Source organism: Rhinopithecus roxellana, chromosome 5 (genome assembly GCF_007565055.1).
Source record: "Rhinopithecus roxellana isolate Shanxi Qingling chromosome 5, ASM756505v1, whole genome shotgun sequence".
In the NCBI taxonomy this organism is placed as follows: Eukaryota; Metazoa; Chordata; class Mammalia; order Primates; family Cercopithecidae; genus Rhinopithecus; species Rhinopithecus roxellana.
In genome coordinates, this window is record NC_044553.1 from 134,934,801 (window position 1) to 134,962,581 (window position 27,781).

General features: G+C 44.2%; 1 protein-coding gene and 1 pseudogene across 2 annotated transcripts; both read right to left on the minus strand.

Moving 5' to 3' along the window:
• Positions 1–1,399: 1,399 nt before the first annotated feature.
• On the minus strand, positions 1,400–3,037 carry LOC115897475 (annotated as a pseudogene). The gene has a single exon (XR_004057253.1). The product of XR_004057253.1 is annotated as an uncharacterized LOC115897475 (transcript).
• On the minus strand, positions 1,912–27,566 carry ANGEL1 (angel homolog 1). Its single transcript, XM_010382696.2, has 10 exons — positions 27,371–27,566; positions 23,661–24,236; positions 22,520–22,746; positions 22,033–22,102; positions 21,009–21,442; positions 18,418–18,544; positions 18,007–18,117; positions 6,299–6,368; positions 5,613–5,776; positions 1,912–4,064 (listed from the first exon to the last, which is right to left on the minus strand). The coding sequence occupies exons 1-10, from the start codon at positions 27,432–27,434 to the stop codon at positions 3,904–3,906; spliced, it is 2,004 nt and encodes a 667-aa protein (XP_010380998.2). The 5' UTR covers positions 27,435–27,566; the 3' UTR covers positions 1,912–3,903.
• Positions 27,567–27,781: the final 215 nt, after the last annotated feature.

Below are 27,781 nucleotides of genomic sequence, written 5' to 3' on the forward strand. Positions count from 1 at the left end.
AAATATCACATGCAGCCCCAGAATATGTACAACTATCACAAGTCAATTTTAAAAAGGAAAAACAAAACCACCAGAACATTCCTCTAGTTAGTAGCTACAGCAGGGCAGGAACTGGAGAGCAAAACAAAACAAAAAAAGCAGCAGCCTCCTCACTGGCCATTACCCTTCTTGGTCTCCAGTAAAAAGCTGCCTCTGAGCTCCCCAAGCCCAGGCCCCCACCACCAGCATCTGCCTTCCAAGAAAACCTGCCTCGCCTGATCCTGGAAAGGCTTGTGAGAAATTTGGGGTAGTAAGAAATAAACCAAAGGAGATTCTCAAATTCTATCTCTGGGATTTCTGTTTCCTCAGATGTAAAGGTAGAATCTGAACACCATCTAAACTGCCACCACGCAGTGCTACTGTCTTTGCTAGCTGAGGTGGAAGTACTGTGTAAACCTAACAGAAGTGCCGTGCAGATGCTAACTGACTGAGGCAACTAGGAGGAACCCTCCCTGCCAGGAAGGGGTTTTTGGGGATATACCTCAAAGCTTAGGGCTTTCAAATACTTCCCAGCCAATGGGCCCAACTGTCTAGCCTGGCTGGGGTAACTATCTGCTCCCAACTCCTACCAGTAATTCTCTGGAATTCTTAGCACCCTTTTCTTGCCAAAGCCCAAACAAAGCAATTTCAGATCTGAAAATTCTTCACAAGTAGAAGTGATTATTAACTTTAATTTCTATTTCACCAAGCAATGTGAACTGAAATACAGAGCGGTTAAGTAACTTACCTATAGTCACCAACCGAACAGGCCAAGAGGACAAATGATGTTCCTAATCCCTAGCTGAGTTTTCTTTTTTCCTTTGTTTTTTTGAGATGGAGTTTCGCTCTTGTTGCCCAGGCTGGAGTGCAATGGCGCGATCTCGGCTCACCACAACCTCCACCTCCCAGGTTCAAGTGATTCTCCTGCCTCAGCTTCCAAGTAGCTGGGATTACAGGCATGCACCAGCATGCCCGGCTAATTTTGTGTTTTTAGTAGAGACGGGGTTTCTTCATGTCGGTCAGGCTGGTCTGGAACTCCCGACCTCAGGTGATCTGCCCACCTCAGCCTCCCAAAGTGCTGGGATTACGGGCATGAGCCACCGCGCCGGGCTGCTAAATTTTCTTTTTACTAAATCAGTGAGTGGATTGCAACCCAGGTAGTGCAATGGAAGCAACCAAGTGGTTTTAAATCAATCAGATTCTCAGAGACTGATTCACAGACCTGGTGTGGGTTCTGGGAACCTGTTCAGGTAAGACAGAACACCAGACCTGGTTTCAGGGCTCCCAGTGGACATGTGGGCTTGGCTGGTCTTACTGCATAGGGAGGCTGGAGGACAAAAGCACCAGCAGAGTTAGGCCTAGGAAGGAAGAGACATTTTTTCAGCGACAGATGGCCCACTGCTCAGCCCTGGCTCCAGAATGCAAAAGAGATCAGAAATAGATGCTCAGCAAGAGGCATGTGCCACCCGCATCATGTCTCATGCAGCTGCCATAGCTTTAACCAGGAAAACACACATCTTATCCCACTTTGCACAGACCCTCCTGAAGCGCAGTAGATACTAGAGGGAGGCATGGGGGGAGCAGATGGAGGAAGAATGAAAAGCAGTCCAAAGAGTCATTCTCTCACTTGGCAAGGACAGAAGAAAGCTATACCCCAACAGTGTCAAGGCAGGAGGCTTCACTCAGGCCCTGTTCCTCCCAGGCCTCAGAGCAGTGGGAATCTACCTCAGCTAATAGAGGGAAACCTTACAACACATTTCTCAATCTAGATTTATGTCTTGAGACCCCACCCCAAAATCAAAAGCTCCTCAGTCTCTTCCTCTGCCCATCTCATTCTTCAGGCCCTCTCTCAAGGACCTAATCCCTTCAGGATCCTAATAAAATGACCAACAATGGGGGGAAAAAAGGTAAACCTTTATTTGGAAAAAGAGTTTAATAACCATTTAAAACCCCATTTCATATTCAAAACAGAAACAAGTAAGAAAGCAAGGAAAAGATAAAACTATCAAGCACCTGCCCTCTGCCCTCGTTAGCCATTTTAAAGCTGCATTTCCCAGCAGAAGAGAACAGTAACGGGCCCTAGTCCTAGGAACCCATAGGGCACTGGCTTGAGACCCCTTTAGGCAGTGTCCAGGGGACGGACAGACAGAAGGAATGGTGGGGTGTAGACAGACCTGGGGCTCAGACAGGCACATGCCCAGTACCCAGGAAACAAAGTTTAAAAATATACACATATAGAAAAGTAAATTCCCTAGAACATAGGCATGGAAAGCTTCTAACCATGAATGCAGCAGCACAATTCAAACTGGGTCTTTGGCTTTCAAAAAAAGGAAAGAACCTTAACCCCTGGCTCACTGTCCCAAACTCAAGTCTCTCGGCCACTGTCTTCAGTCCCACTCTGAAGGTCGAGTGAGGCAAAAGCAAGTCAAATCTACCAGGGCCAGCAGCCAGTCTGACTTAGGGAGATGTATGGAGGGGCTGGCCCAAGATCTCCCAAGGCCACGCCCCAGCAATGAAAGATTAAGGCCTGCAGGTGACACAGTGTGGACTAAGGAGTCCCCTGAATAAGCCAGGGCACCTCTGTGTGAGGGGAGGGAAAGCAGAGGCAACAAGCAGCTGAGGCCTTGCTGGACAGAGCCAATGTGCAAACACTGCCACTTCAAATTCTTGGACCAGTTTTGTGCAAGGCCACCTTTCTGCTGAGGCAGTTTGGCCTGAGTTGAATACCAGGGTTTTCTAGAAAGGAAATGGAAGGGAAGCGGGAGACGGGAGGAAGCAGAAAGTAAAAAGTGGTGGGAGGAGAGGAACAGAAAATTGCTTCTTAGGAGTGGAGAGGAAAGAGAATCAGTTTAGGTCTTGAGTCCCACCTGAGGCAGCTGCAGAGTCTACCTGCTCCTTCCCCTACTGGAACTCCTACCCTTGCCCCAGTTCTGCAGACTGCAGAGTCCAGTGAAACAAGAGTTTCCTGAAGACTCTTTCTCCTCCTCATCCTTAAATAGTTTTAAACCTCATACCACTACCCTAGCCCAGTGAACTCCACACAAGGGTTCAAACTTCCACCTCCCTCAGGGAAGCCTGGGGAAAGGGATGGGCCCTTGAGAAATTATACCAGGTCTGTAGGGAGCTGTGGGTTGGAGGCACAGGGCCCGCTGGGACAAGTAGTGCATCCCCCCAAATTTGCCACTCCAGGATGTGGGCCCCATTTGTTCCCAGAGCCCAGATGCCGGGCCTGCCCTGGTTGGCAGGATGAATGCCTAATGAAACACAGAGGCTAAAAGGAGAGATGGGGCCATGCCCTGCTGCTGCCTAGTCATACACAGGTACTTGGGAAGACTCTGAACCTGCCCCTAGGCCTACAGCCCCAATGTGAAAAGTGGACTGGTCAGAGGCAGGCATGGCTGTGCAGAACAGTCTCACCCCAAGAGGACACATACATGATATGCATGTCTCACATGTGCATGCCTGGCAAGAGGGCTGGGCCCAGAGGTCCTGAAGGCAGGGAAAAGGTCAGGTCAGAAGGTACACCAAGAAACAGCCTGAAAGCAAATAACCAATGAAATCAGTAACTCCCACAACCCTGGTAATTAAAAATCAAGGGGGAGCTCTGGATACATGAAAGGAAGGGGGAGCCCCCCTTCTGCCTCTCCCAAGGCCACTGAATGTGTGGCACAGGATTAGGAAGAGGTTGGGGTGAGGCAAGGACCACAGGCAGAGAACGCGGCCAGGCCTGGAGAAAATCTAACCATGGGAAAAAGGGAACAAGGAGGGGGAAGGGAGGGGATGTAAGTTTCTTGGATCTAAGTTTCCAGAAGCGTGGGGTTTTTCCACAGTCTCTGATCCAGTGAGCTCTTCTGAAAGAGAAGCTCTCTTCCCCTGGGAGCCCTGTCATGGAGCGGTGACTTCCATCCCGAAGCTGGCTAGCAGGCAGAGGTGGTCTGAAGAGCAGAAGGGGTTGGGTAAGCCATTGGCAGCCCAGAGAATCTCTTCAGAGAGAAGGGAGAGACGACCCAGGAGCTTGAGAGTTCCATCTGGATACAGCCTGTGATCTGGAGTACAAAGCAAAAGCCAATGGGTAAAAGCAGCCACAGCCACGCTGCAAGGGCAGGCAGTGGCAGAGCCCTTTGGGAACTACGCCTTCTGCAGGCTGCATCCCCTTGGCTGCCCACAGCCCCTCACCTCCTCTTGCAGCATCTGGCTGAGGAGGCCTCATTTTCTCAGAGATACTCCGTAATATCATCAACGAATATAGAGAGGTGAGTTCTGGGGGACTAGGGCAAGCTGGAGAGCCCACCATTACAAGATCTTTTGATTTTCCAAGAGAAGCTAGAGATCCAGGTTTTCTATATAAAATCTGATTATTATTTTTTTTTTTAGATGGAGTCTCACTCCGTTGCCCAGGCTGAAGTGCAGTGGCGCAATCTCAGCTCACTGCAACCTCTGACCCCCGGGTTCAAGCGATTCTCCTGCCTCAGCTTCCTGAGTAGCTGGGATTACAGGTGCCTGCCGCCATGCCTAGCTAATTTTTATATTTTTAGTAGAGATGGGGTTTCACCATCTTGGCCAGGCTGGTCTTGAACTCCTGACCTCGTGATCCACCCACCTCGGCCTCCCAAAGTGCTGGGATTACAAGTGTGAGCCACTGCACCCAGCCCATAAAATCTGAATTTTAAACATAAGCCATCAATTCAAATACTTTTTTAAAAATTCTTTTTTTTTTCTTTTTTTGGTGACAGAGTCTTGCTCTGTCGCCCAGGCTGGAGTACAGTGGCACGATCTCCCGTGTTCAAGTGATTCTCCTGCCTCAACCTCCTGAGTAGCTGGAATTATAGGCACCTGCCACCATGCCTGGCTAATTTTTTTTTTTTTTTGAAATGGAGTTTTATGCTTGTTGCCCAGGCTGGAGTGCAGTGGCACAATCTTGGCTGACTGTAACCTCCGCCTCCCAATTTCAAGCGATTCTCCTGCCTCGCCTCCCAAGTAGCTGGGATTACAGGCACCACCACTACATCCGGCTAATTTTTTGTATTTTTAGTAGAGACAGGGTTTCATCATGTGGCTAGGCTGGTCTCATTCCTAACCCCAAGTGATCCACCCACCTTGGCCTCCCAAAGTGCTGGGATTACTGGTGTACTGGTAATACACGTGCCTGGCCATAACAGTAATACACATGCCTGGCCAAAAAGAAACATTCTTTACACAATACAGGCATGGGGCTGGGAGACTGCTATACTATGCCTACTGGTATGGTGAGAGGAGACAGAAAATAAGGTCTCTAACCTAACCAAGTCCCCCACTCAGTGCCTATCATTAAACAAACTCAACCACTTCCTAGATCTCTATTTTTACCTCTAAAATGGGGATTGGGAGTGATTGTCCTATCCTCCTCTCTTTAATGCTGAAAGAGTAAAAAGAGACAAGGCAGGCAAGTGGCCTATGGGGAGAATGATAAGGATGACCAGCACAAGGGAGGTATGAAATCTGCTCCTTTACTGGTTAAATCCCACCAGCCCAAGACATGCTACCAAATGCCTGACCTACCATTAGCTGTTCCCAGGGACCTGGGGGTGGAGGAACCCAGGATCCATCAGGCTTACCAGTTCTGTTCCCATTTTCACAGGACTCAGCTGAGAAGAAGATGTAATCTACTGTCATTCCAAGACCCAATGGCATTGTAGTGACCTCTGGGCGGCCACGCTGGGGCAGGAAGTGGGTATATACTGAGGTCAGGTGGAGGCAGTGCTGGATGGTACCTACAGTCCTACAGGGATGAAGGGGGAAATATTAGTCAACAAAAATTACTAAATTTTCCCTAGGTCACTTTTTCTGTGGGTTTTATGAAGATTTTTTAAAAGGATGATCTCAATTGACTCAATCTCAGCCAATTCCTTCCCATGCTAACAAGGGGCTGGCAGTCTTAGCTAAAATTAGCCTAGAAACACACATTTGTCCTGAAACTCCCTGACACTCCTTATCCCCCACTATCTGCTTGTTACCTGGTAAAGTATACCCAATGTACCCCTGTCTGCGGCCCAGGCCTCTTTTGTGAGGCTTTACTCTCTGAGGAAAGAGTACATAGCCTTTTCACCTGCAGGAACATGGGTGGGTCACCTCTGGCTTCTGCATACCTACATAACTCTCTATAAGCTTAGCAGATATTAGGGGAAAAAGAGCTTATCAAAAAGTGCTCCCCCACGTCAGCCTCAGGACAACCAGTGGGAATCTCTCTCTTACACCTAGGCAAGGGCTGGATTGAAAACAGAAGAGAACTGGAGAAGGTTACCTGGAGGAGGCAGGCTCAAGCTCCGATGTGTCTTCCTCAAAGACAGACTCAGCCCAACCTGCAGGTCGCTCTGCAGAGGACCAGAGAGAAAAAGGTTTTCTCATCCACAGACAGTGAAACAGGGTCAGAACCTTTCACCCTAAAATCCCCTGATACTTGACTGGACTGCTTCAGAAGGATCCAGGAGGAGAAAGGGAAGAGAAACAGTGAGGAGGAGAAGATGACTATAAACCAAAGTCAAAAGCCTCAGAAAGCAGATGTAGGACATCTAACACAGCATTATCTTCTGTGGCTCCTCACCTTTGTTTTTCTTTAATTTGATTTAAAAAAAAATAAGTCATATAGTCACATGGTACAAAATCAAAATGTAGCAAAAAATATCAGTGAAGTTTCCCTCTCATTTGCCCTCCTCTGCCACTCAATTCTCCTCTCCAGAAGCCACCAATGTTACCAAATTCCTGCTATACTCCTTCAAAGACTTTCTATTACATACCATCCATTGTGTGTATCTATGTATGTATGCATACATGTATCTATACATACACATTACATATATGTATACATCTATAAGCACACACATACATATCACACACACGGATGTTAAAAAAGGAAGATACAAATTACCAGTATCAGGAAAGAAAGAAGGGGCATTAGTACAGACCCTACTGACATTAACAGGACAGCAAGGATCAGCAACAACACTGACAAGCCCTTGGCTAGGCCAAGAAAACAGAATACTCAAATTACTAAAATCAGAAATGAAAGAGGGGCCATCACCAACCATTTAGAAATCAAACATAACTCTAAGTGAATGCTATAAATAACTAGATACCAACAAAGTGGATAACTCACATAAAATTGAAAAATTCCTAGAAAGACACAAACTATGCAAAATCACTCAAGAGAAAACAGAAAATCTGAATACGCCTATAACAAATAAAGAGACTGAATCTGTAATTTGAAAACATCCCACAAAGCAAACACCAGGCTCAATGGCTTCACTGGTGAATTCCAGCACACATTTCAAGAGGAATTCATACAAATCCTTCACAAACACTTCCAAAAAAAAGAGGAGACACTTAACTCATGAGGCATTACTCTGACACCAAAACTAGATAAAATGTCACAACAAAAACTATAGACCAATATCCCTTATGAATACAGATGTAAAATTCCTCAATAAAATATCAGCAAACCAAATCCAGCAAAATATAAAATGATTATAAACTATGACCAAATAAGATTTATCCTAGGAATGTCGGCATGGTTTAACATCTGAAAATCATAGACTGTGATATGTCACAATAGAACACTTAAGTTTAAAAAAAAAAAGCCACATGATTATCTGAACAGAGGAAAAACATTTGACAAAATCCAACACCCTTTCATGAGTTAAAAACACTCAAAAAACTAGGAATAGAAGAAAACTTTCTCAACCTGATAGAGAGAATCTGTGAAAAACTCACAGATAATATCCTACTTAATGGTGAAAGACTGAAAGCTTTACCCTTAAGATCAGAAACAAGAAAAGGGTGTCTGTTCTCACCAGTTCTATTTGACACTGTACCAAAAGTTTTAGTCAGAGTATTTATGAAAGAAAAAGAAATAAAAGGAATCCAGATTGGAGTAGAAGGAATACTATTTCTATTTGCAAGATGACATGATCTTATATAGAGAAAATCCTAAGAAATCCACTAAGAAACTATTAGAACTAATAAATGAGTTCAGCAAGATTGCAGGTACAAGATCAATACACAAAAATACTTCTATACACTAGCAATCAACAATCCAAATATGAAATAAAGAAAACAATTCCATCTACAATAGCATCAAAAAATGAAATTAGGAAAAATTTAATAAAAATAGCGTAGGCACACTAAAAATTACAAAACTTGAAAAGAAATTAAAGATCTAAATAAGGAAAACCAGCCCATGTTCATTGGCCATAAGACAATATTGTTAAAATGGCAATAGTTCCCTAGGCAACAGAGTCCCTGTCACAGAAAGGAAAGAAACGAAAGGGGAGAGAAGAAAGAGGAGAGGGGGGGAGAGGGGAAAAAAAGGAAAGAGGAGAGGGGAGGAGAAGGAAGAGGGGAGGGGAAGGAAGAAGAGGGAGGAAAGGGGAGAGGAGGAGAAAAAGGAGGAAGAAAAAGGAAAGGAAAGGAAAGATTTGTAGATGCCTATCAAACTCCCAACTGGTTGTTTTTTGGGGGTTTTTTTGGGTTTTTTTTTTTTTTTTTTCCAGAAATGGATATGATGATCCTAAATTTCATGTGGAAATGCAAGAGACCCAGAAGAGACAAAAATCATCTTAAAAACAACAAAGTCAGAGGACTTACTTATCCTTATTTCAAAAGTACAGTAATCCACCTTATCCATGGGGGATACATACCCAGACCCCCAGGAGATGCCTGAAACAATGGATAGTACCAAACCCTAAATATACTGTTTTTTCCTAAACATACCTAAAATAAAGCTGACTTTATAAATTATGTACATTAAAAGATTAACAATAACTAATAATAAAATAGAACAATTATAACAATATATTGTAATAAGGTATGTGAATGTGGTCTCTCTCTCCCTCAAAGTATCTTAATGTTTTTGAACCTCAGTTGACCATGAGTAACTGAAACCAAGGAAGGCAAAATCACTGAGAAGGTGGACTACTATATACAAAACTATTGTAACCAAGACAGTGTGGTTCTGGCATAAGGACAGACATAGACAGGAAGGGAACAGAACTGAGAGTCCAGAAATACATACATCTATGGTCAATTGATTTTTGACAAGGGGAGAAGTGAATGGAAAGTGACTCATGGGTGTAAGGTTTCTTTTGTGGGTGATGAAAATGTTCTAAAATTAGATCACGGTGATGGTCGCACAACCCTGAATATACTAAAAGCCAATTAATTACACACTTAAAATGGGAGGATTTCATGACATGTGAATTTCATTTCAATAAAGCTGTTCAAAAAAAGGATATGGGAATGTTACGAACAACTTCACGCCAATATATCTGATAATTTAGATGAAATGAAATACCCGCTTAGGCCAGGCGCGGTGGCTCACGCCTGTAATCCCAGAACTTTGGGAGGCTGGGGCAGGCGGATCACGAGGTCAGGAGATTGAGACCATCCTGGCTAAAACTGTGAAACCCTGTCTCTACTAAAAATACAAAAAATTAGCCGGGCGTGGTAGTGGGTGCCTGTAACCCCAGCTACTCCGCAGGTTGAGGCAGAAGAATCACTTGAACATTGGAGGCAGAGATTGCAGTGAGCCGAGATCGTGCCACTGCACTCCAGTGTGAGCAACAGAGCGGGACTCCATCTCAAAAAAAAAAAGAAAGAAAAAAGAAATTCCCCTTTATATGCCTTATATTCTTCCTGTTAGATTTCTATATTTTTTCTTTTTGTTGTTCTTACACAGTGTATTTTTTTCATTATATCTTTTAATAAACATGTATCTTTATAAAGGAACACTACTAAGTTCTGCACATTAATTTTGTACCCAGCTTACCTTCCAGAATTATCTCAATGCTTAATGCTGTTTTAGTTTATTCTCTTCGATTACCAGTTTTAAAACAATATCATCAGCAAGTAATAATTTACCCCCTCCTTTCCACTTTTATATTTCTATTTTGCTGTATTTCTATTTTCTACTTCTAATTCTGTTGGCTGGTATCTCCAAACACAGTTAAATCATGATAGTCTTGTCCTTGTCTTGTTCCTAACTTTAACAGGAATGCTATTAGAGTTTTTTTCTTTAATCAAGACGCTGTTTGAAGTTGAAATAAATATATTTCAATGGTGTAAGAAATTATCCATTTTTTTCTTAATTTAAGAGGGTTCGTTTTAAAAGAATCTAGAATAGATGTTGAACGTTAACAGATGTCTCTTCAACATCTATACAGAGAATGGCATAGGTTTCATATATTTTAGATTTCACACATACATAAAATTGTATTAATAGATATCTCAATATTGAACTATCCCTATATTTCTAATAAACTGCAGCTGGTCATGGTATATTACTCTTTCAATGTGCTGCTAGATTTTGTTTCCTGATCTTCCATTTAAATTTTTTTGCATCAATATTCATAGGTGGAGAACATTAGAGTCTGTAGTTTTCTCTTTCTGCGTATTTATTGTCAGGTGTCGGTGTCAATATTATTTCATAAAAATAACCTGGCCCCTTTCTCTGTCTGCACTTTGTAACAATTTAAATAATGGAAATATATGTTTTGAAACGTTTGAGGACATTCCCTATCAATCTGAGCCTGGTGTTTCTGAGGGACTGTATCTCTGAGAACTTTTCCTATTATTTTTCACCCATGGTCATTAGTCTATTTAGACAATCTCCATGGGAATCAGTTTTAGTAAATTACATTTATATGCCATCCAAATTTTCCATTTCTTTTGCACTTACTTGAGCAAAAACAACAACAAAAAGTCTTGTGAGTCTTGATTCCTCTGCATCTGGATGCTTGTTACTGCTCCTCTTTTCCCCCTTACATAGGTTAGCTAATGAGCTTTTTTAATTGACAGCTGTTTTTCATCCAAGCAACCAACTCTTAAGGGTTTATGAGTTCTTCCATTTTTCTGTTTTTAAAATTATTTCCATTCGAATCTTCTTTCCTTCTGCTTTCAGTTTCTTTCTTTTTTCTAATTTCTTGAACTGGGTGCCTTAATTCACTTTCATCCCTTCATATCTATTAATATCATTCTATGATTCTAAATATTCTATGTAATTCTACGAATTTTTCCCTGAACACCATTTTAGCTATATCCAACAAATATAATGGTATTTTCATTACTGTTATTTTCTAGATATTCCGCAATTTCAGTTTAAATTTTCCTCTTTGATCAAAAAGTTTTTTAAATGTCCAGTTCACAGTTTTTTTTTTTCCTTTTTCTTTTTTTCTTTTTTTTTGAGCTAGGGTCTCGCTCTGTCACTCAGTCACTCAGGCAGGGGTATCATCACGGCTCACTGCAGCCTTGACCTTCCAGGCTCAAGCCATCCTTTCACCTTAGCCTCTGGGTGGCTGGGAGTATAGGCACATGCCACTATGCCTGGCTAATTTTTCTATTTTTTGCAGAGACAGAGTTTTGCCACATTGCACAGGCTTATTTCGAACTCCAGGACTCAAGAGAATCACTTGCTTCAGCCAGCCTCCCAAAGTTCTGGATTACAGGTGTCAGCCACTGTGCCCAGCCTCTTTTTCAATTTTAAATTACATGTTTATTACATGTGCTTTATGATCTAATACATGATCAATTCCTAAGAATTTCCTACGAATTCTTAGAAAGAAAATGTCCTCTCTGCTGTCAATGTTCGGTGTTTGATATATATGAATCAGATTTATCATCTGACATGTTACTTAGTTATTCTATATTCTTAGTCATCTTTCATCTACCTGATCTACTGCAGACTCAGAAAGATCAATTAAAGCCTTCTACCTTTAGTTATTGTCTATTACTCCATGTTACAGCCTATGGTTTCACTTTGTGATTGTTGATGCAATGTTATTTGGAGCGCAAACATTCTTAACGCTAGTATCTTTGAGTTACATCCTTTATCATTACAATATGCCACACACACACACACACACACAAAATCACAGTGACCTGCAGGATCTTAAACATGATTTCACTAGACACCATTTTTACCATGCAGCACTGTGAACAAACAGCACTGCTCTGGCAGTCATACAGGACTCAAGGCTTCCATTTACTCTGCTCCAGGTCACATGAGCTGCTACCTCTACATGAGCTCCAGCCTCTTCCTGGGCCCATTCAGCAATAGTAGCAGCCAAACACATGCAAGTTCCTCTACAAGTACTTGGGAAGAGGATCCTCAGTTGTATCACACAACAGCCAGTAGAGAAGCTGGATTTAGGACTTTCCTGCTCTTTTATGATGTTAGCTGTAGGCTTGTTAAAAAACAAACAAACTAAAATTAACTTTTCTGCTTAGAAAACTGACCAGATAGGCCAGACACAGTGGCTCACACCTGTAATCCTAGCACTTTGGGAGGCTGAGGCAGGGGGATCACTTGAGGCCAGGATTCAAGACCAGCCTGGCCAACATGGTAAAACCCTATCTCTATTAAGACTACAAAAAGTTAGCTGGGCGTGGTGGCATGCACCTGCAATCCCAGCTACTCGGGAGGCTGAGGCAGGAGAATCACTTGAGCCCAGGAGACAGAGGTTGCAGTGAGCAACAGAGTGAGACTCTGGGCACTCCAGCCTGGGCAACAGAGTGAGACTCTGTCTCAAAAAAGAAAAGAAAAGAAAAGAAAAAGAAAACTGACCAGATAGCCTTAGCCTTTGCTGTGTGACTATGTGACCTTCTGGTCAGTTTGTCAACTAGGAGTTTACAAAAATCACTCATTAGCAATTGCCTTTTCTGTAATGTGCTAAATTGTGCACATGGTTTGCTCTTACTTGTTAAAAGACTTAAAGCTCCAAGATTCAGTGTAATGGGCCAGTGCCCATGAGAAAGAAAACACAGTAATTCCTTTTAATGTCTGCTATGGTCTAAATGTTTGTGTCAAATTCATACGTTGAAATCCTAACCCCCACGGTGATGACAGTAGCAGGTGGCACTTGGCACCTTGGGAGGTGATTAGGTCATGAGTGTGGGGTCCTCATGGATAGGATTAGTGATCTTATAAAAGATGCCCAAAAGAGACCCCTTTCCTCTTCCTCTTCCACCACTGAGAAGATGATGCTCATGAATCAGGAAACAGGCCCTCACCAGTCACCAAATTTGCCAGTGCCCCCTTTTTTTTTTAAAGACAGGGTCTCTGTTGCCGAGGCGGGAGTGCAGTGGGGCAGTCATAGCTTACTGTAACTTCAAACTTCTGGGCTCAAGTGATCCGCCCACCTCAGCCTCCTGAGTAGCTAAGGCTACAGTTGCATGCCATCATGCCCAACTCATCTTTTTGAATTTTCTGTAGAGACAGGGTCTTGCTATGTTGCTCAGACTGGTCTCAAACTCCTGGCCTCAAGTAATCCTTCCATCTCAGCCTCCCAAAGTGCTGGTATTACAGGTGTGAGCCATTGTACCCAGCCTCTGCCAGTGCCTTGATCTTCAACTTCCCGGCCTCTAGAACCATGAGAAATAAATTTCTATTGTTTAAAAGCTACCCAGTTTATGGTATCTTGTTACGACAGCCCAAATGGACTAAGACAGTATCTTTAAGAACCATACTGGAAAAAAAGAAATCATTCATAATAGAAATGTTAACAATGAGGGAGAACTTAAAAATTAAATACCCTTTTAACAAATTATTCCATTACAAAGGGAGTTGGGGGCTGGGCCTGGTGGCTCACACCTGTAATCCCAGCCCTTTGGGAGGCCAAGGTGGGTGGATCATTTGAGGCCAGGAGTTTAAGACCAGCCTGGCCAACATGGTGAAACCCTGTTTCTACTAAAAATATAAAAACCAGCTGGGCGTGGTGTCACATGTCTGTATATCCCAGCTACTTGGGAGGCTGAGGCATGAGAATTGCTTGAACCCAAGAGGCAAAGGTTGCAGTGAGCCACGATTGTGTCACGGCACTCTAACCTGAGTGACAGAGTGAGACTCCATCTCAAAAAAAAAAAAACCAAAACAAACAAACAAAAACAAAGGGAGATGGAAATAGTAAAAATCACAATGTATTTTATTATACACATTGATGGTGCAGAATGCTCCAGTACAATGTAATGTCAGCTTATGGGAAAATCAAACCATCACTACCTAGCACTGAATCTTTCTCTCTACTCAGAGGCTCCCCATTCAAGCTAGTGTCACAGTTAAGTTGTCATGTTTTGAAATGCACAGTTGGGTTGGATGATTCTGGTATTGAACTGGAAATATTGGTAGCATATCTAAACAGAGTCTCTAGAAAAAATGAACTCACACACTAAGATCTCCTTGTACTCCATTCATGACCTTTTTAAAATAAGGATAGTTGGCTGGGCATGGTGGCTCACTCCTATAATCCTAGCACTTTGAGAGGTCGAGTCGGGAGGAAGGCTTGAGCTCAAGAGTTCGGGACCAGACTAGGCAACATGGTGAAACCCCGTGTCTACAAAAATTACAAAGATTAGCTGGGCATGGTATCATGTGCCTATAGTCCCAGCTACTGGGAAAGCTGAGGTGGGAGGATCACTCGAGCCTACGAGATCAAGGCTACACAGTGAGCCACGACTGTACCACTGCACTCCAGCCTGGGTGAAGCAGTGAGACTCTGTCATGAAAAAAAAAAAAATTAGATTTAGACTCTTTAAAAGAGATTCATCAAAAGCCTGTTCAGCCCTGGGTAGGAGCATTGAACAAACAGAAGGGTACATTCAGAGTATGTGGAGAATGAGTGTGTTTACCCAAATCTAATCTCAATTTTCAAAATACTACTGTTATTTTGCACCGTTGGGGAACTGGCTATTTTGCCCCTATAGAATGAGTCTTTTCTACCTACAAAGTGATTGTCAGTATATATTTTAAAGGTTCTTGGTTTAATTTTGTTACTATTTATGTTTCATTCAAGTACATCACTGATTTAAATAACCTATTCTTAATATGAAATTATCTAAGTGAGATCCTATTACTGTTTTTGTAATTCTAAAACACTGAGCTCCTCTGCCTGAACCTGACTGACACAGAATTTACTTATCCCAGTTCCTATACCTGCTGGTTCACTCAATACAGGGTGGCCATCATTGTTATTACTATTGCTATTGACAGAGCTGTAATAATACTTTCACTTTGCAATTAAAAATAAACTGGGCCACAGACATGTTTGTTGCTCTGTGAAAAATGCCAATTCAAATTAAACTCTTACAAGAAGAAAATAAATTCCGTGTTAATCAGCAGTCCTTTTACTATAGTTTTCCCAGCCATTGCTTGGTTGCCTTCAGTTACTCCTCTAGTAGTTTCTTGCAGAAAGGTTGTTAGTTGAGTATAATATTCTTGAACTGTATCTTCTTTCCTAGAAACCTTAATCCACTGTCTTCTGGAGTTGCATGTCAATATTAAGAAGTCTGAAGTCTTCCGGGTGCACTGGCTCACACCTGTAATCCTAGCACTTTGGGAGGCTGAGGTGGGCAGATCACCTGAGGTCAGGTGTTTGAGACCAGCCTGGCCAACATGGTGAAACCCCATCTCTACTAAAAATACAAAAAAATTAGCCATGCATGGTGGCGCATGCCCAGAGTCCCAGCTATTGGGGAGGCTGAGGCAGGAGAATTACTCGAACCCAGGAGGCGGAGGTTGCAGCGAGCCAAGCAAGATAGCACCACTGCACTCCAGTCTGGATGACAAAGCAAGACTCTGTCTCAAAAAAAAAAAAAAAAAAAAGGTCTGAGGTCAACCTCATTACTGCTAGACTTCAAAGTAGCTCAATCTTTTAACTGCCCAAAAGACTCTTTCATCTTTGACTTCCAGGAACCTCACTAGAATGTCTTAGTATTAATTCTCCTACATCTTTAGTCTCACTGTCACCCAAGCTGGAGTGCAGTGGTACGGACATGGCTCACTGCAGACTTGACCTCCTGGGCTCAAGCAATCCTCTTGCCTCAGCCTCCTGTGTAGCCAGGACCACAGGCACGCATCACCATGCCTGGCTAATTTTTTGATTTTTTGTAGAGACAGTGTCTCACTTTGTTGCCCAGGCTGGTCTCAAACTCCCGGGTTCAAGCAATCCTTCTGTCTTGGTCTCCCAAAATGCTGGGATTATAGGTGTGTGCCAGGGTGCCTGGCTCCTTTATCATTTTTTACTGGGACACATGTCTTCTCAATCTGAAAATTCCCATCTTTTCACTTTGGGAAAATCTTTCTTGAATAATTATCTTTAAATATTTTTTCTGTGTTATTATATTATAGGCTTTCTTCTTTGGGAACTCCAATTATGCATAAGTTAAATCTCCTTTATCTTTCATTACTGTCATTTTCTCTCTAACCCTTTCTAACCTTTTACTTCTCATTTGGTTTTTTTTTGTTTGTTTTGTTTGGATTTCCAGGCCTGTCTCTTACCTTGTTTTCAACAGTATCTATTCCTACTTGTGCTGCATACAATTTTGTCTTTATTTTTTGTAATATTTTTATGTTTTATTCCACTTCTTTTCTGAGCTCTGCAGCTTACATTTCATCTTCTGATGCTTTGCCACATGCCTGAACTTACTTTATAGGCAGTTATTTTTGTGCTCTTTCTTTCATAAAGACAATTTCTTGACCGGGCGCAGTGGCTCACGCCTGTAATCCTAGCACTTTGGGAGGTCAAGGCAGGCAGACTGCCTGAGGTCAGGAGTTCGAGACCAGCCTGGGCAACATGGTGAAACCCCCATCTCTACTAAAATCCAAAAAAAAAAATAGACAGGCATGGCGGCGTGCACCTGTAATCCCAGCTACTCAGGAGGCTGCGGCAAGAGAGTTACTTGAACCCAGGAGGCGGAGGTTGCAGTGAGTCAAGATGGTGCCACTGCACTCCAGCCTGGTGACAGAGTGAGACTCCATCATAAAAAATAAAATAAAATAAATAAAATAAAAATAAAGACAACTTCTTTATTCATGAGAAAGTAATCATAATTTCTATAAGGTCCATGGCAATTATTTTTATCTTTGAAGTTAAACATTCTTTATCCGCCTTTTGTTTTTCTGTTCCTTTTTTCTTGTAGTATTTTAGTACAGATTCCATGCTCCTCCTTTTTGACAACCCAGCTTTGAATTAGTTGAGGTTTTTCTCCACCAGTTATTTGTGCAAAGTTTATATAAGGGAAGGACTGGGTATTTCAAGTAACAGGAATTTTCTTTTTGACACAGGGTTATGTAGGCATCCTTTTAATCTTTCTCTCCCAAGCCAAAAGAGATACGCAGCTCTACAAGTATCTTATCTACCCTCTCTACCACTTGACCAAATTGCTTAACAGAAATACGGCTTGATCCTTGATCAGTCCCTCTTCCACTGCCTCATATGATCAAAATTGGTCCAGAGACTCTCCTATCATGACCTGTGTTTTCTATTCTTGTTGGAAAAAAAAAAAGGGATTTCGGTTTTATGCTCCAGATGGGAAAAAGTACTCAGCTAGTTCTTTCTGAGATCCACATATCCCCCAGATAAGTCTCTCTATACTTCCTCTAGCACCCCTGCATGATCTCCAGTGCTCCTTGCAGGCATTCCTTCTGTGTTGTGGTTCTTGGTGTCAGATATCTTCAAATCTCCCAGTTTTGCCTACAATAGAGTTTACATTTCTTTTTTCCATTCTCCTTGTTGCTTTGAAGTGGTTTCAGAGACAAGAAGGGGAGAATGTCAAGTATACGCTGCTACATTCAATCTGAAATTTCTCAGTAGGATCAACTTTTATTAAAACCAGAACCACTGTTACCTTATGATTTTCAAAGCCCCATCGTGTATAACTTCTCCCCTATATATGCTGTACACATGCTAGTCATTAACAACTTAAGTCTAAAAAGGTTAAGTGGCTTACCCAAGCTCTCAAAGCTAGTTAGAACCCAGGTGTCTTGATTCCTGGTCTGGTGCTCTTATCACACTGCACATCCATGCAATGGCCACTGAACTCAACTGAGCTTCCTTCTAAGTATACGTATTACCAGAAGCGAATCTCTAAGAATTATACTTAGAATAGAGCAGGAAACCACATAACTGACAAACATCAGGAGTAAAGAAGAAAGAAGACCAAGAAACTGGGATTCGTTTCCATTACCTGGCTTAGTATCTGTCACCCCTTCCATGAGGACCAATCCTACTGGTCGCTGACAAGCGATGCCGCAGAAGCGGAAACGTAGCAGGAAGTCTCGACCATACTTGCGTCTCTCTGTAAACCAGGAAAAGCCATATAGTGAAAGAAGATGAAGCAACATGCTGAGACCTCCTTAGTACCAAGCAACTTCCAGCATAGATCCACAGAGGAAGGATTCAGAAGACAAGGAGATTTTCCAATGGCTGTGATTTAAAGTTGTCGATTTTATTGGACGGCCATTGGGAGGACAGTGAGAAAACAGAAGAATCTGCTAAGAGAAATGAGGGATTACACTTTTTCTTGTCATTGAGACACCAGCTTTCTCCCAAAATAGACATGAAGACACAGCCAACCAAGAATGTGACATGTGCTCACCTGATCTCTTGGGGTGACAGGAGGAGACATACTGGCAGCAATCAGTGATGCCCAGGGAGCTGGGCCACAAGGGGGCCTGCAGCTTCCTCTGGTAAAGCTGATGAGAGAAGTCTTCCTGTCCAGATACCTGCAAGGAACGAGCAGGGTGGGAATAAGGAAACCAAGATAGAAAAAGGAAAGTAACAGCCCATGTTTTGGGACATGTGGACAAATACGAACACACACAATCACACACTACATACATGGTATAAGCAAGCATGTAAGTCTCAGGGGCAGGTTAAAAATAAGGACCAAATTAAAACCATTACTTTTTCACTGGCAACACTGAAATGTCCACTGAAACAGGAGGAGGATAAGAGACTGAATCAAGGGGAATTGAATAGTATGAACACATGGTTCCCCAAATTTTACCTCCAAAAAATCAATACAATTCTCCTCCACAGGGAATATCAACTCTCAGGGGCTTTAAGTTGCAATGGTTAAAGGTTTATCCTCATCTTTGGATCTTCTGGATCAAGGTCTAATATCCTGAACCTATTACTGGGAAACCACAGGGTCAAACCAAATGGGAAAGCACCAAAGCACTTTACCGTATCTACGTCACCATCCTCGGTCAAAGCCAATGAGCAGCCTGGGAACGGACAAAACGTAGTAGGGGAAACATTCGGCAACATCAGTCATCTGCACATCTCCAACGTGTGTAGCAAGTCCCTTTATGCCATTTAACAACAACAAATATTTGAAAGCCAAAAGACACTAGCTAGGTGCTGGGGATAGAGTAGCGACAGACAGAATCCCCCTGCCCTATAAGGGCATAAATTTTCAATATGTCATCTGAAGTAAAACAGATCTGTAATTCAATGGCCACTTAATAGCTGTGTGACTTTGGGCAAGTTTGTTAACTCTCTTGGGTTCAACATCTCCTACTATAAAATAGGATAGGCCAGACGCAGTGGCTCACTCCTGTAATCCCAGCACTTCGGGAGGCCAAGGTAGGTGGATCACCTGAGTTCAGGAGTTCAAGACCGGCCTGGCCAACATGGCAAAACCCCGTCTCTACTAAAAATACAAAAATTAGCCGAGCATGATGGCACACTCCTGTAATCCCAGCTACTCAGGAGGCTGAGGCAGGAGAATCACATGAACCCAGGAGGCGGAGGTTGCAGTGAGCCAAGATCGTGCCATTGCACTCCAGCTTGGGCAACAGAGCGAGACTCTGTCTCAAAATATAAATAAACAAATAAAATGGGATAATAATACCATGTACAGTTAAGAATCTTAATATCACTACCAGTTACTGACTTTGAACCAGATACTAGAAAACACTTTACACGCATTTATTTAATTCACCCAAAAAAAACATCTCTGAGGCAGGTCCCATTATATCCCCCATTGTATGGATGAGGCAAATTGGGTTTAAGAAAGTTAAGTAATTTGCTCAAGGTGGCAGAGCAGGGATCTGAATTCAGGACTGTCTGGCTTCAAAGCAAGTGCTCTCGTTCACTATGCCTAACAGTGCCTGTCATGTGGCAGGCGGTCAATTCTTTTCCTGGTTCCCTGAGCTCCTTGATTACAGCTCCTTTAGGGCAAGATCATGCCTTTCTCTGCACACATCTGCCTCATTTACATAAAATCCCACGTGCACAACAGTAATTCAATCATTTTGTGTCCTTCCACCATCGTGCCTTGCCAAAAGTTAGTCAATAAATTGAAACAGCAGGGGCAAAATAGAGGAACAAGGAGATTGTGACATAAAGAAATCAGCACAAGCTGATAAAACTATGAGGTGTCGTCATCAACACTCAACAGTTAGAAGGAATGAGATCCATATGCAAATTGCTGAGTGGAAAAAAGCTACAAATGAAACATATAGCAGTGTATCATGTTTATAAAACACACATGGCAGATTACATATTGGCTGTTATAAGTAATCACAGCACAGTATTTGAGGGTTAAGAGCTCTGCAGCCAGACCACCTGGTTACAAATCCTGGCTCCACCACTAACTACCCGCATAACCTACGGCAAATTACTTCACTTTTCTGGGCTTTAGTTTCCTCATTTATAAAATGGAAGCCATGATGGAAATCGTGAAAACTAATGAGTTAATGAGTATAAAGTGCTCAAAATAGCACATGGCACAGAGTTAAGTGCTTAACAAATGTAAACACTGATTACAATACCATAGGAACATAGATATCACTGTAAATGCAAAGAAAACAAGCTAAAAGACTACCACCAAACTTAGAACAGTCATTATGTGACTCTAAGAGAATAGAAAGGGAATGTGGGTAATAAAACAGGCCTGTGCCTTACTGTATAATGTTTAAGTTCCTCCAAGTACATACTCACGTACTACTTGTGAATTAAAAATATTAATGATAAAAACTGAAAAAAATCCCAACATGCCGAAGTACTCAAGAATTCTTAACTTCCAGGCTTGGGTACAAGCTATTCAACATAACAAGAAAAAGGAGGAACAGGCCAGAGCAGCTGTACTGAGGTCCCTGCCACAGAAGAAGCACTGGTGCTAACAGCTGAATCTCTCTCTAGACCATGTTCCCACCCCCACTGTGGCCTCTCCCATTTCACCTTCCAGGCTGGCATCCCATGGTACTGGAGCTCTCCATCCCTGATGAAGTTGTAGAGAGGTGAATCAGGGACAGAATTTAGGTCCCCGCACAAGATGATGGGGCAGTGGCTGCCATCTGACAATCTGGCCACCTTGTCCACTTCTGCCAGGAGAATGGCCATCTGGGCCAGCTTGACATCACCCCGGCGTGGGTTGTAAAGGATATGGGTATTTGCCACACACAGCGGGGCCACCGAGACTTGCCCCAGGCCTTCTGGGACAAGTGGTTGCAGTAGCAACACTAAGCCCACATTATCCCGATTAAGTAGCTCCAAGCCAGGCCGGAAGTACTCCACAGGGCTGGCACAAAGCAGGCGGAATCTGGTGGGCTTGTAGCAAACAGCACAGCCGTCGGTTTTACACCCGGTCCTCCTCTTGTAGAAACAGGTAAAGCCTGCAAGGAAAACCCCACCAAGGAGATGGGTCAGAGTCCTTAAAGCCTGAATCCCTTCCAACCAGCACCAGCAGTCCCAGTGTGTGCCCCTGAGGCATTGTTCCTGCTACTCAATATAAGAAGCCTTTGCCACTTCCTTGGTTCAGCAGGTTCCCCCTTACAGCTGTAACTAGGTGACTGAGGGGCTGGATGGGCAAGGAGGGAAGGGTATGAAGCAATGTAACATGATAGAAAAGAGCCCAGAATCTAGAGTCAGACAAGCTGGATTCCTAGCTCCACATCTACTAGCTTTGTAGCTTTGTGATTCTGAGGAAGTCACACGAATTTTCAGAACTTCAGTTTTCTCATCTGTGAAATGGGAATAATAACACAGTCTCACCACACTGGGTACTTCAAGGATCAAATAGCAATGTATGTCAGAATTCCTTTAAAACTGCAGAATTCTACTTTCTCAGGCACACATGGAAGGAGCTAGCTCACAGGTGAAACTGAGGGTTTACCAAGACAAAAGGGAAGGATGGGGTCTTCAGGAGAGAGTAGGCAAGGCTGTAGAAAGAAAAGCTGGCAAGCATCCCAGGGAGCTGCATTACCCATCATTCGCAGAGAGGGTTCCAGTTGCTCCCAGTAATGATCTTCCTGGACTTCCTGGAGACACAGGATCTGGGAAATTGACAAGGAACCCAGTCACTCCGGAGTGCTGGAATGTGACCCTCACCCTCTAGGAGCAGGTCCTGAGGCCAGGTAAGAAGCTGCTGGGGCACAGTGAAACTTCCCAGTCACCAACAGCAAGAACAGGCCCAGACCTATGCTGAAGAGATTAGACATATGCACTGGATTTTCCTGCTCCTTGAATCCCTCAAGCCTCCCTTCCTGCATAAAGGTGCTGGAAAGTGCATACCTAGGGAGATTCTTCTCAGCATCTGCCAACAACTCACTGACACCAGGCAGGCAGACTCCAGCCCTAGATAGGACTCCAATCATTTGAACAACTACGGGGCTGAACTCATCTTCTAAGAGCACTGGGAAACAGCCCAGGTCCAGCAACAATGCAAGATGGCAACTCCCCTTTTCACTCACATCGGGGTCCCAGTGCTGGAATTCCTGCATGAGGTTCATGAAGCGATAGTTCCAGTTGAGGATGTCTGGATGGCAATGTAGATAGAGCTCTGAGCTCTGCTGCATCAGGTCCTGAGCCAGGATGTTATAAGACATCAGAGTGAACTGGAACTGAGGGCCATCTCCTGCCTTCAGGCCCTGAGCATCTGGCTGCGTGGAGAAATCCTCCCATTCTCGCCACAAAATTTCTGAAAAGGGATTGGGAGAAGCATTCCATGGCAAGTACAAGTAATGCAGAGGCACCACCATCTCCACTCCTGACTCAGTAGTATTATGCCCTGAAGTTCCTTTTACCATCTGCCCTGTCACCCATCCCTCTCTGTGGGGAATTGAGCAGCACTCTATGAACATTCTTCAGATGACATGGTTAGCTCCACAAAACCAGAGACCTTGGCCTACTCACCACTACATCACCAGTACCTAGCATCTAATAGATGCTCATATATGCAAGCTGACAGTCTCTCATTTTTGATAAATCTATATATATCTGGAGAATCACTCAGATGAGTGTGCTTAACAGTCACCTGAGGTTAAAGACAATTCTAGAGTTAACTGCAGCCCTGGGTGTTTTCTGATCCCTAAACCTGGAAGAGTCTGTGGGACTACAAACCACAGTGTGTCCCCATCTCCCCTATGGCATGTGGCAGCATAGTGGATTTCAAATCTATTTATGCCTTTCTTCAAACTTTAATGGACTCTGAATATACAACACAAATAAAACTGAGGTGATTGTGACTGAGATAGAGAATAGAGGCCCTGAGACCTCTCCATCCCTACCCTCAGAAAGCCCTAGGGTTACCACCAGAGAAATGATATTGTGGAGAATCAGAACTAGAGTATGCTTTCAGTTCTTCCCCTACCTGGCTTTATGACTTTAGGCATGTTCTGCTACCTCTTTGCACTGTGATTATTTCACCTTTAAAACCATGGGGCTGGATGAGATGATCTGTAAGGCCCCTCTAGATCTTACACGCCAAGATTCTTAGAAAAATAGAATGCAGTGGCAAAGCTCCCTACCATAGAATCTTCTCTTTAGCAATGGCTCTGCCCACACCTGAGACACCCTGCTCCCTTGGCTCACTCAGTCAGCTGTCAGACTCACCATGATACGGTATTTCCATTGGGGGAGGCTGCAACTGCCCCAGGCCCTCAAAAGGCCAGATGGGAGCCTCTTCCCAGGGCACAGGCTCAGGCGCTATGCTCCAGGCCAACACCGCCGGGTCCTCTTCCCACTGCTCTGTGGCCAGGGCACCCACTGGGAGGACAGCACAGTCTGCATACTGGGGGTCCGTCTGCATGGGGATAGCTGCCCACATAGGGCCCTCCACCTCCGGCAGTGGTTCCTCTCCTAGCATCTCAGGGAAAGGCTCGTCCAGGTTCTCTGCTGCCCGAAGGTCACTCAGCTGCCTGCTGGACCACTTGTCCTCTGAAGCAGCATTCTCTTCTCCAGGGTTATCCATCAGAAGTGCCAGGCTGCTCTGGGCTAGTCCTTTATCTACAAGGGGCCCCTCACTTGCAGTTGAGAGTACCTGGCTCGACCCTTCTTCTCGCCACTGCTGCAGCAGGCCCTCACATTCCTCCTGCTCAGGGCCCCGAGGGGCCATGGCAAAGTCGCCTTCTACCTGGGAGGATGAGCTCTTCGCCAGAAGGACATTTTTTCGACATGTAAAGAAAGCATCTAGGAGGAAAGCCAAAATACCAGGTTATAAGACTGTCATCCAATCCACACTCTTCTCCCAGCTAAAACATAAGCCCAATAAAAGCAAGACCCACATCCACCTTGCTCATCACTGTACCATCACCGAGCCTGCCCACCTTAATGCCTGAACACCATCATCATAATCAGGGCAAAGTATTCACTATGTGCCAGGCACTGTTCTTTACAAGTGGTGACTAATTTATAAGACAGGGATCTGATAAATATTCAGTGCATGAAAGAACAGCCCTCTCACATAATCTAGAACACAGATGGGCACATATAACCACACTCCTTTTACATGACTTAGTTAAAACTATTAACAAACTCTTCGGTTCTAAGAACCACATTACATTAGAACCAGCACTTGACTGTGAATCAGAACTGTGGGTTATGATCTAGCAGCAAAATTAATAAAACTGACCTTGAACAATGGCCCTAGTCAGATGGAGTTACTCTTGACTGTAACATGGGAACAAGAGGCCAGGCGTGGTGGCTCCCAGCACTTTGGGAGGCAGAGGCTGAGGCAGAGGCAGCAGGATCGCTTGAGGCCAGGAGTTACAGACCAGCCTGGGCAACATAACGAAACTTCATCTCTACAAAAAATTAAAAATTAGCCAAGTATGGTGGCATATGCCCGTGGTCCCAGCTACTTGGGAGGCTGAAACAAGAGGACTGCTTGAGCCCAGGTCGAGGCTGCAGTGAACTGTGACTGCCCTTCTGCACTCCAGCCTGGGAGACAAAGTGAGACCTCATTTCAAAAAAAAAAAAAAAAAATTGAAAAAAAATTGAAAAAAAAATTTAATTTAAAAAAATAGAGACAAGCGAAGTTTGAACTAGATAATCTCTAAGAGCTTTTCTAGTTGTATAAATTCCCTGATCTATGAATGTATTCCAAAAGAAAAAGTCCTAAAGTAGACAGCCTCAAAAATCTATACAATTTACATCTCAGCAAAGGCCCTTAAGCCTCTTCTTAAAGCTACTTATTGTAATAAAATCTTCACAAACTTCATCATCTACTTTCCCATTCCACAACACATCAGAGGCTATAAATTACAAGGTGCCAACAGTTGACAGTAAGAGAGAGCTGACATCTCTTTGCTACTGCAGCCACAAATCACAACCAACAGGCAAGAAAGAATGTGGGAAAAACTCTAAAAAACTCTGAGCACAGTATTTTGGTGAGAGCAAACAACTCCCACACTCACACACCCAGCCATTTATTTACAGCACAGGACAAGTGACGTACACGATGCTGGCCCTCAATCACTAGACTCATTTTACTGGCAATTTTTTTTTAAGGCAAGAAAACTTAAAAATGGCTCAAATATTGAAAGACTGTTCAAATATCTTGTTTGGAGCCTATGTATATTTATGTCCTTCTAAACAATGGTTTTTAACCACAGTGATTTTGCCGTCAGAAGACATTTAGCAATGTTCAAAGACACCGTGGTTGTCACAACTGCAGCAGTGCCACTGGCATCTAGTGGTTAGAGGACAGAGACGCTGCTGAACTTCCAACAATTCACAGGATGGACCCACAACACATGATCTGGCCCAAAACATCAACAGTGCTGAGATTGAGAAACCCTGCTCTAAACCTATGGACTGGGTCATTGAGCTTTAGTCTCAAGAACTTGCTAATTATCTGCCCCTTGAAACATCCTCTGCGTGTACCAGATGGCAGAGGTTCTTTGGTTCATATGCCCGAAGTTAGAGGCTTTCGATTTTGGCAGATATCTTTTGGCAGTGGTGGTGGTGGATTTTCAGCAGCAGAATGCTTCTGTTTTTTAAAAATCTTATTTGGAAACCAAATATGCCAAGTAAATATAAGTGGGACTACTGTAATGTGTAGGTGGGGAGGGGCCCTCCTCTGAGATCCCTAGGACTCTACTGGTCTGGAAACCTCTGGACTAGTATACTATATCACTAAGGCTGCCATAGAGGGCATTAGAAGAGCTCCAGGAGTAACAGCAACATAGTTAAAAGAATATCCTTAGTTCTCTGAAAACAATTACTTCTGTGGAGTTTCCCATTCCTCAGAAGTATGGACACACAAGACATTCCTGAATTCATTGAGTGCCTACTATATATACCGAGCAATGTGTTAACACCAGAGATACAGCGAACAAAATGGACGTGGCCCTGCCCTCCTGAAGTTTGCATTCTAATGGCAGATACACAGTAAAAATAAATTTAAAAGATTTCTATATGAAATATATATTATCAATGACACACACATTGCGTATCAATTGTGTAAAGTTCCACAAAGGAAAACCACAGAATACACAGTTGGAGCCCTCATTCCTAAGTACTTCTTGGTCCTGTCCCATAAATTAAAGGCAAAAAGTCTGCAAGTTCCATGGGATCTCAGAAACTGCTGGTCGCATAAAACCCTCTGTAATTTCAAAGCCCAGGAATTGAGAATGCAGACAAATCATGAAAAAGTAACGAAATAACCACCCCCTCTGAGGTATCGACTGGGCATTGCCCCCACCCCAGCACATCTCCCTCTAAACCGCCGGGGCTGGGGGCAGGAATGCTCCAAAGCTGAGATCTAAATGTGTCTCTGACTGAGCGTCCGTTTTTCAACCAGACACCGGTGAGATAGGAGCAAGAGCTGCCAGGTGGCAGTGAAAGGTGAGTGTGAAGTTGACCTGGCGAAGACCGGTGCGTCTAGTACTTCGGCCATAAACCTCCCAGAGCCGACCCGCCTCGCCCGCCGAGAATTTGGGCACTCGCCTCGGTCCGAGCTGCTACCCCTTCCCGACCCCTCGGGGTGCTGACTTGGCCGACCCCACAATCTCTCTGCACCCCCAGGGCCAGGAAAGGGCCCTGCCCGTCCACAGCTCCTCTCCACCTTAACCGTGGCCGGAAGCCATCTGACAACAGGCGGGAGGAGGGGCCGCCCACGAGGATCGTCGGCCGGGTCCAGTCCTCGTGGGGTCAGGAGGGGCCCGCGGGACAAGGGCTCAGGAACGCCTCCCTACACGTCGGCACTGCCTGGAGCACGGTAGTCGTAAGGCCCGGACAACCGCACGCCGCTCCACGCCCGCGGAGCCCCGCAGAGGCGGGCCCAGGCCGGGCTCCTGTCTGTCGGTACGCCTGGCCGGTACCTGAGAGGGCGCGGAAGAGGCGCGTGGCCGGCAGCAGCAGGTAACACAGGCACGACGCGATCATGGCCGGCCGCCCGCGCCCGCCTCCACTCCTCACTGCTGCCTGCAGGGCCTCCCTCAGCTCGGTCCCGCCCCCGGCCCGGTCCGGCCCACGTGGTGCAGCCGGCGCTCCCGCCGCAGCGCTTCAACAACAACTTTATTGGGAGCGCAGGTCTATGGGTGCGCACGCAGGAAGTGGGAGGAACCGGTTCCCATGGCAACTACCCTCGCCTAGCTCCCGGCTGCCACCCAAGCGTGCCGAATTAAAATTGAGTGCCCAACTGGAGGCCTCATAGTGTTATTCAAAGGCCACAGTTTATTCCCACTTCTGCCGCTAACTAGGTGTCCACCTTGTGACCACACTATAACCTC

What these genes read in the sequence shown, in the direction of transcription:
- ANGEL1 (XM_010382696.2), bottom strand. Translation starts at nt 27,434, where the DNA reads ATGATCGCGTCGTGCCTGTGTTACCTGCTGCTGCCGGCCACGCGCCTC. An exon ending in CCTCTTCCGCGCCCTCTCAG is followed by an intron (nt 24,237 to 27,370) that starts GTACCGGCCAGG and finishes CTTTCCTCCTAG; the next exon opens with ATGCTTTCTTTACATGTCGA. An exon ending in ATGGGATGCCAGCCTGGAAG is followed by an intron (nt 18,545 to 21,008) that starts GTGAAATGGGAG and finishes CGTTCCTTGCAG; the next exon opens with GTATCTGGACAGGAAGACTT.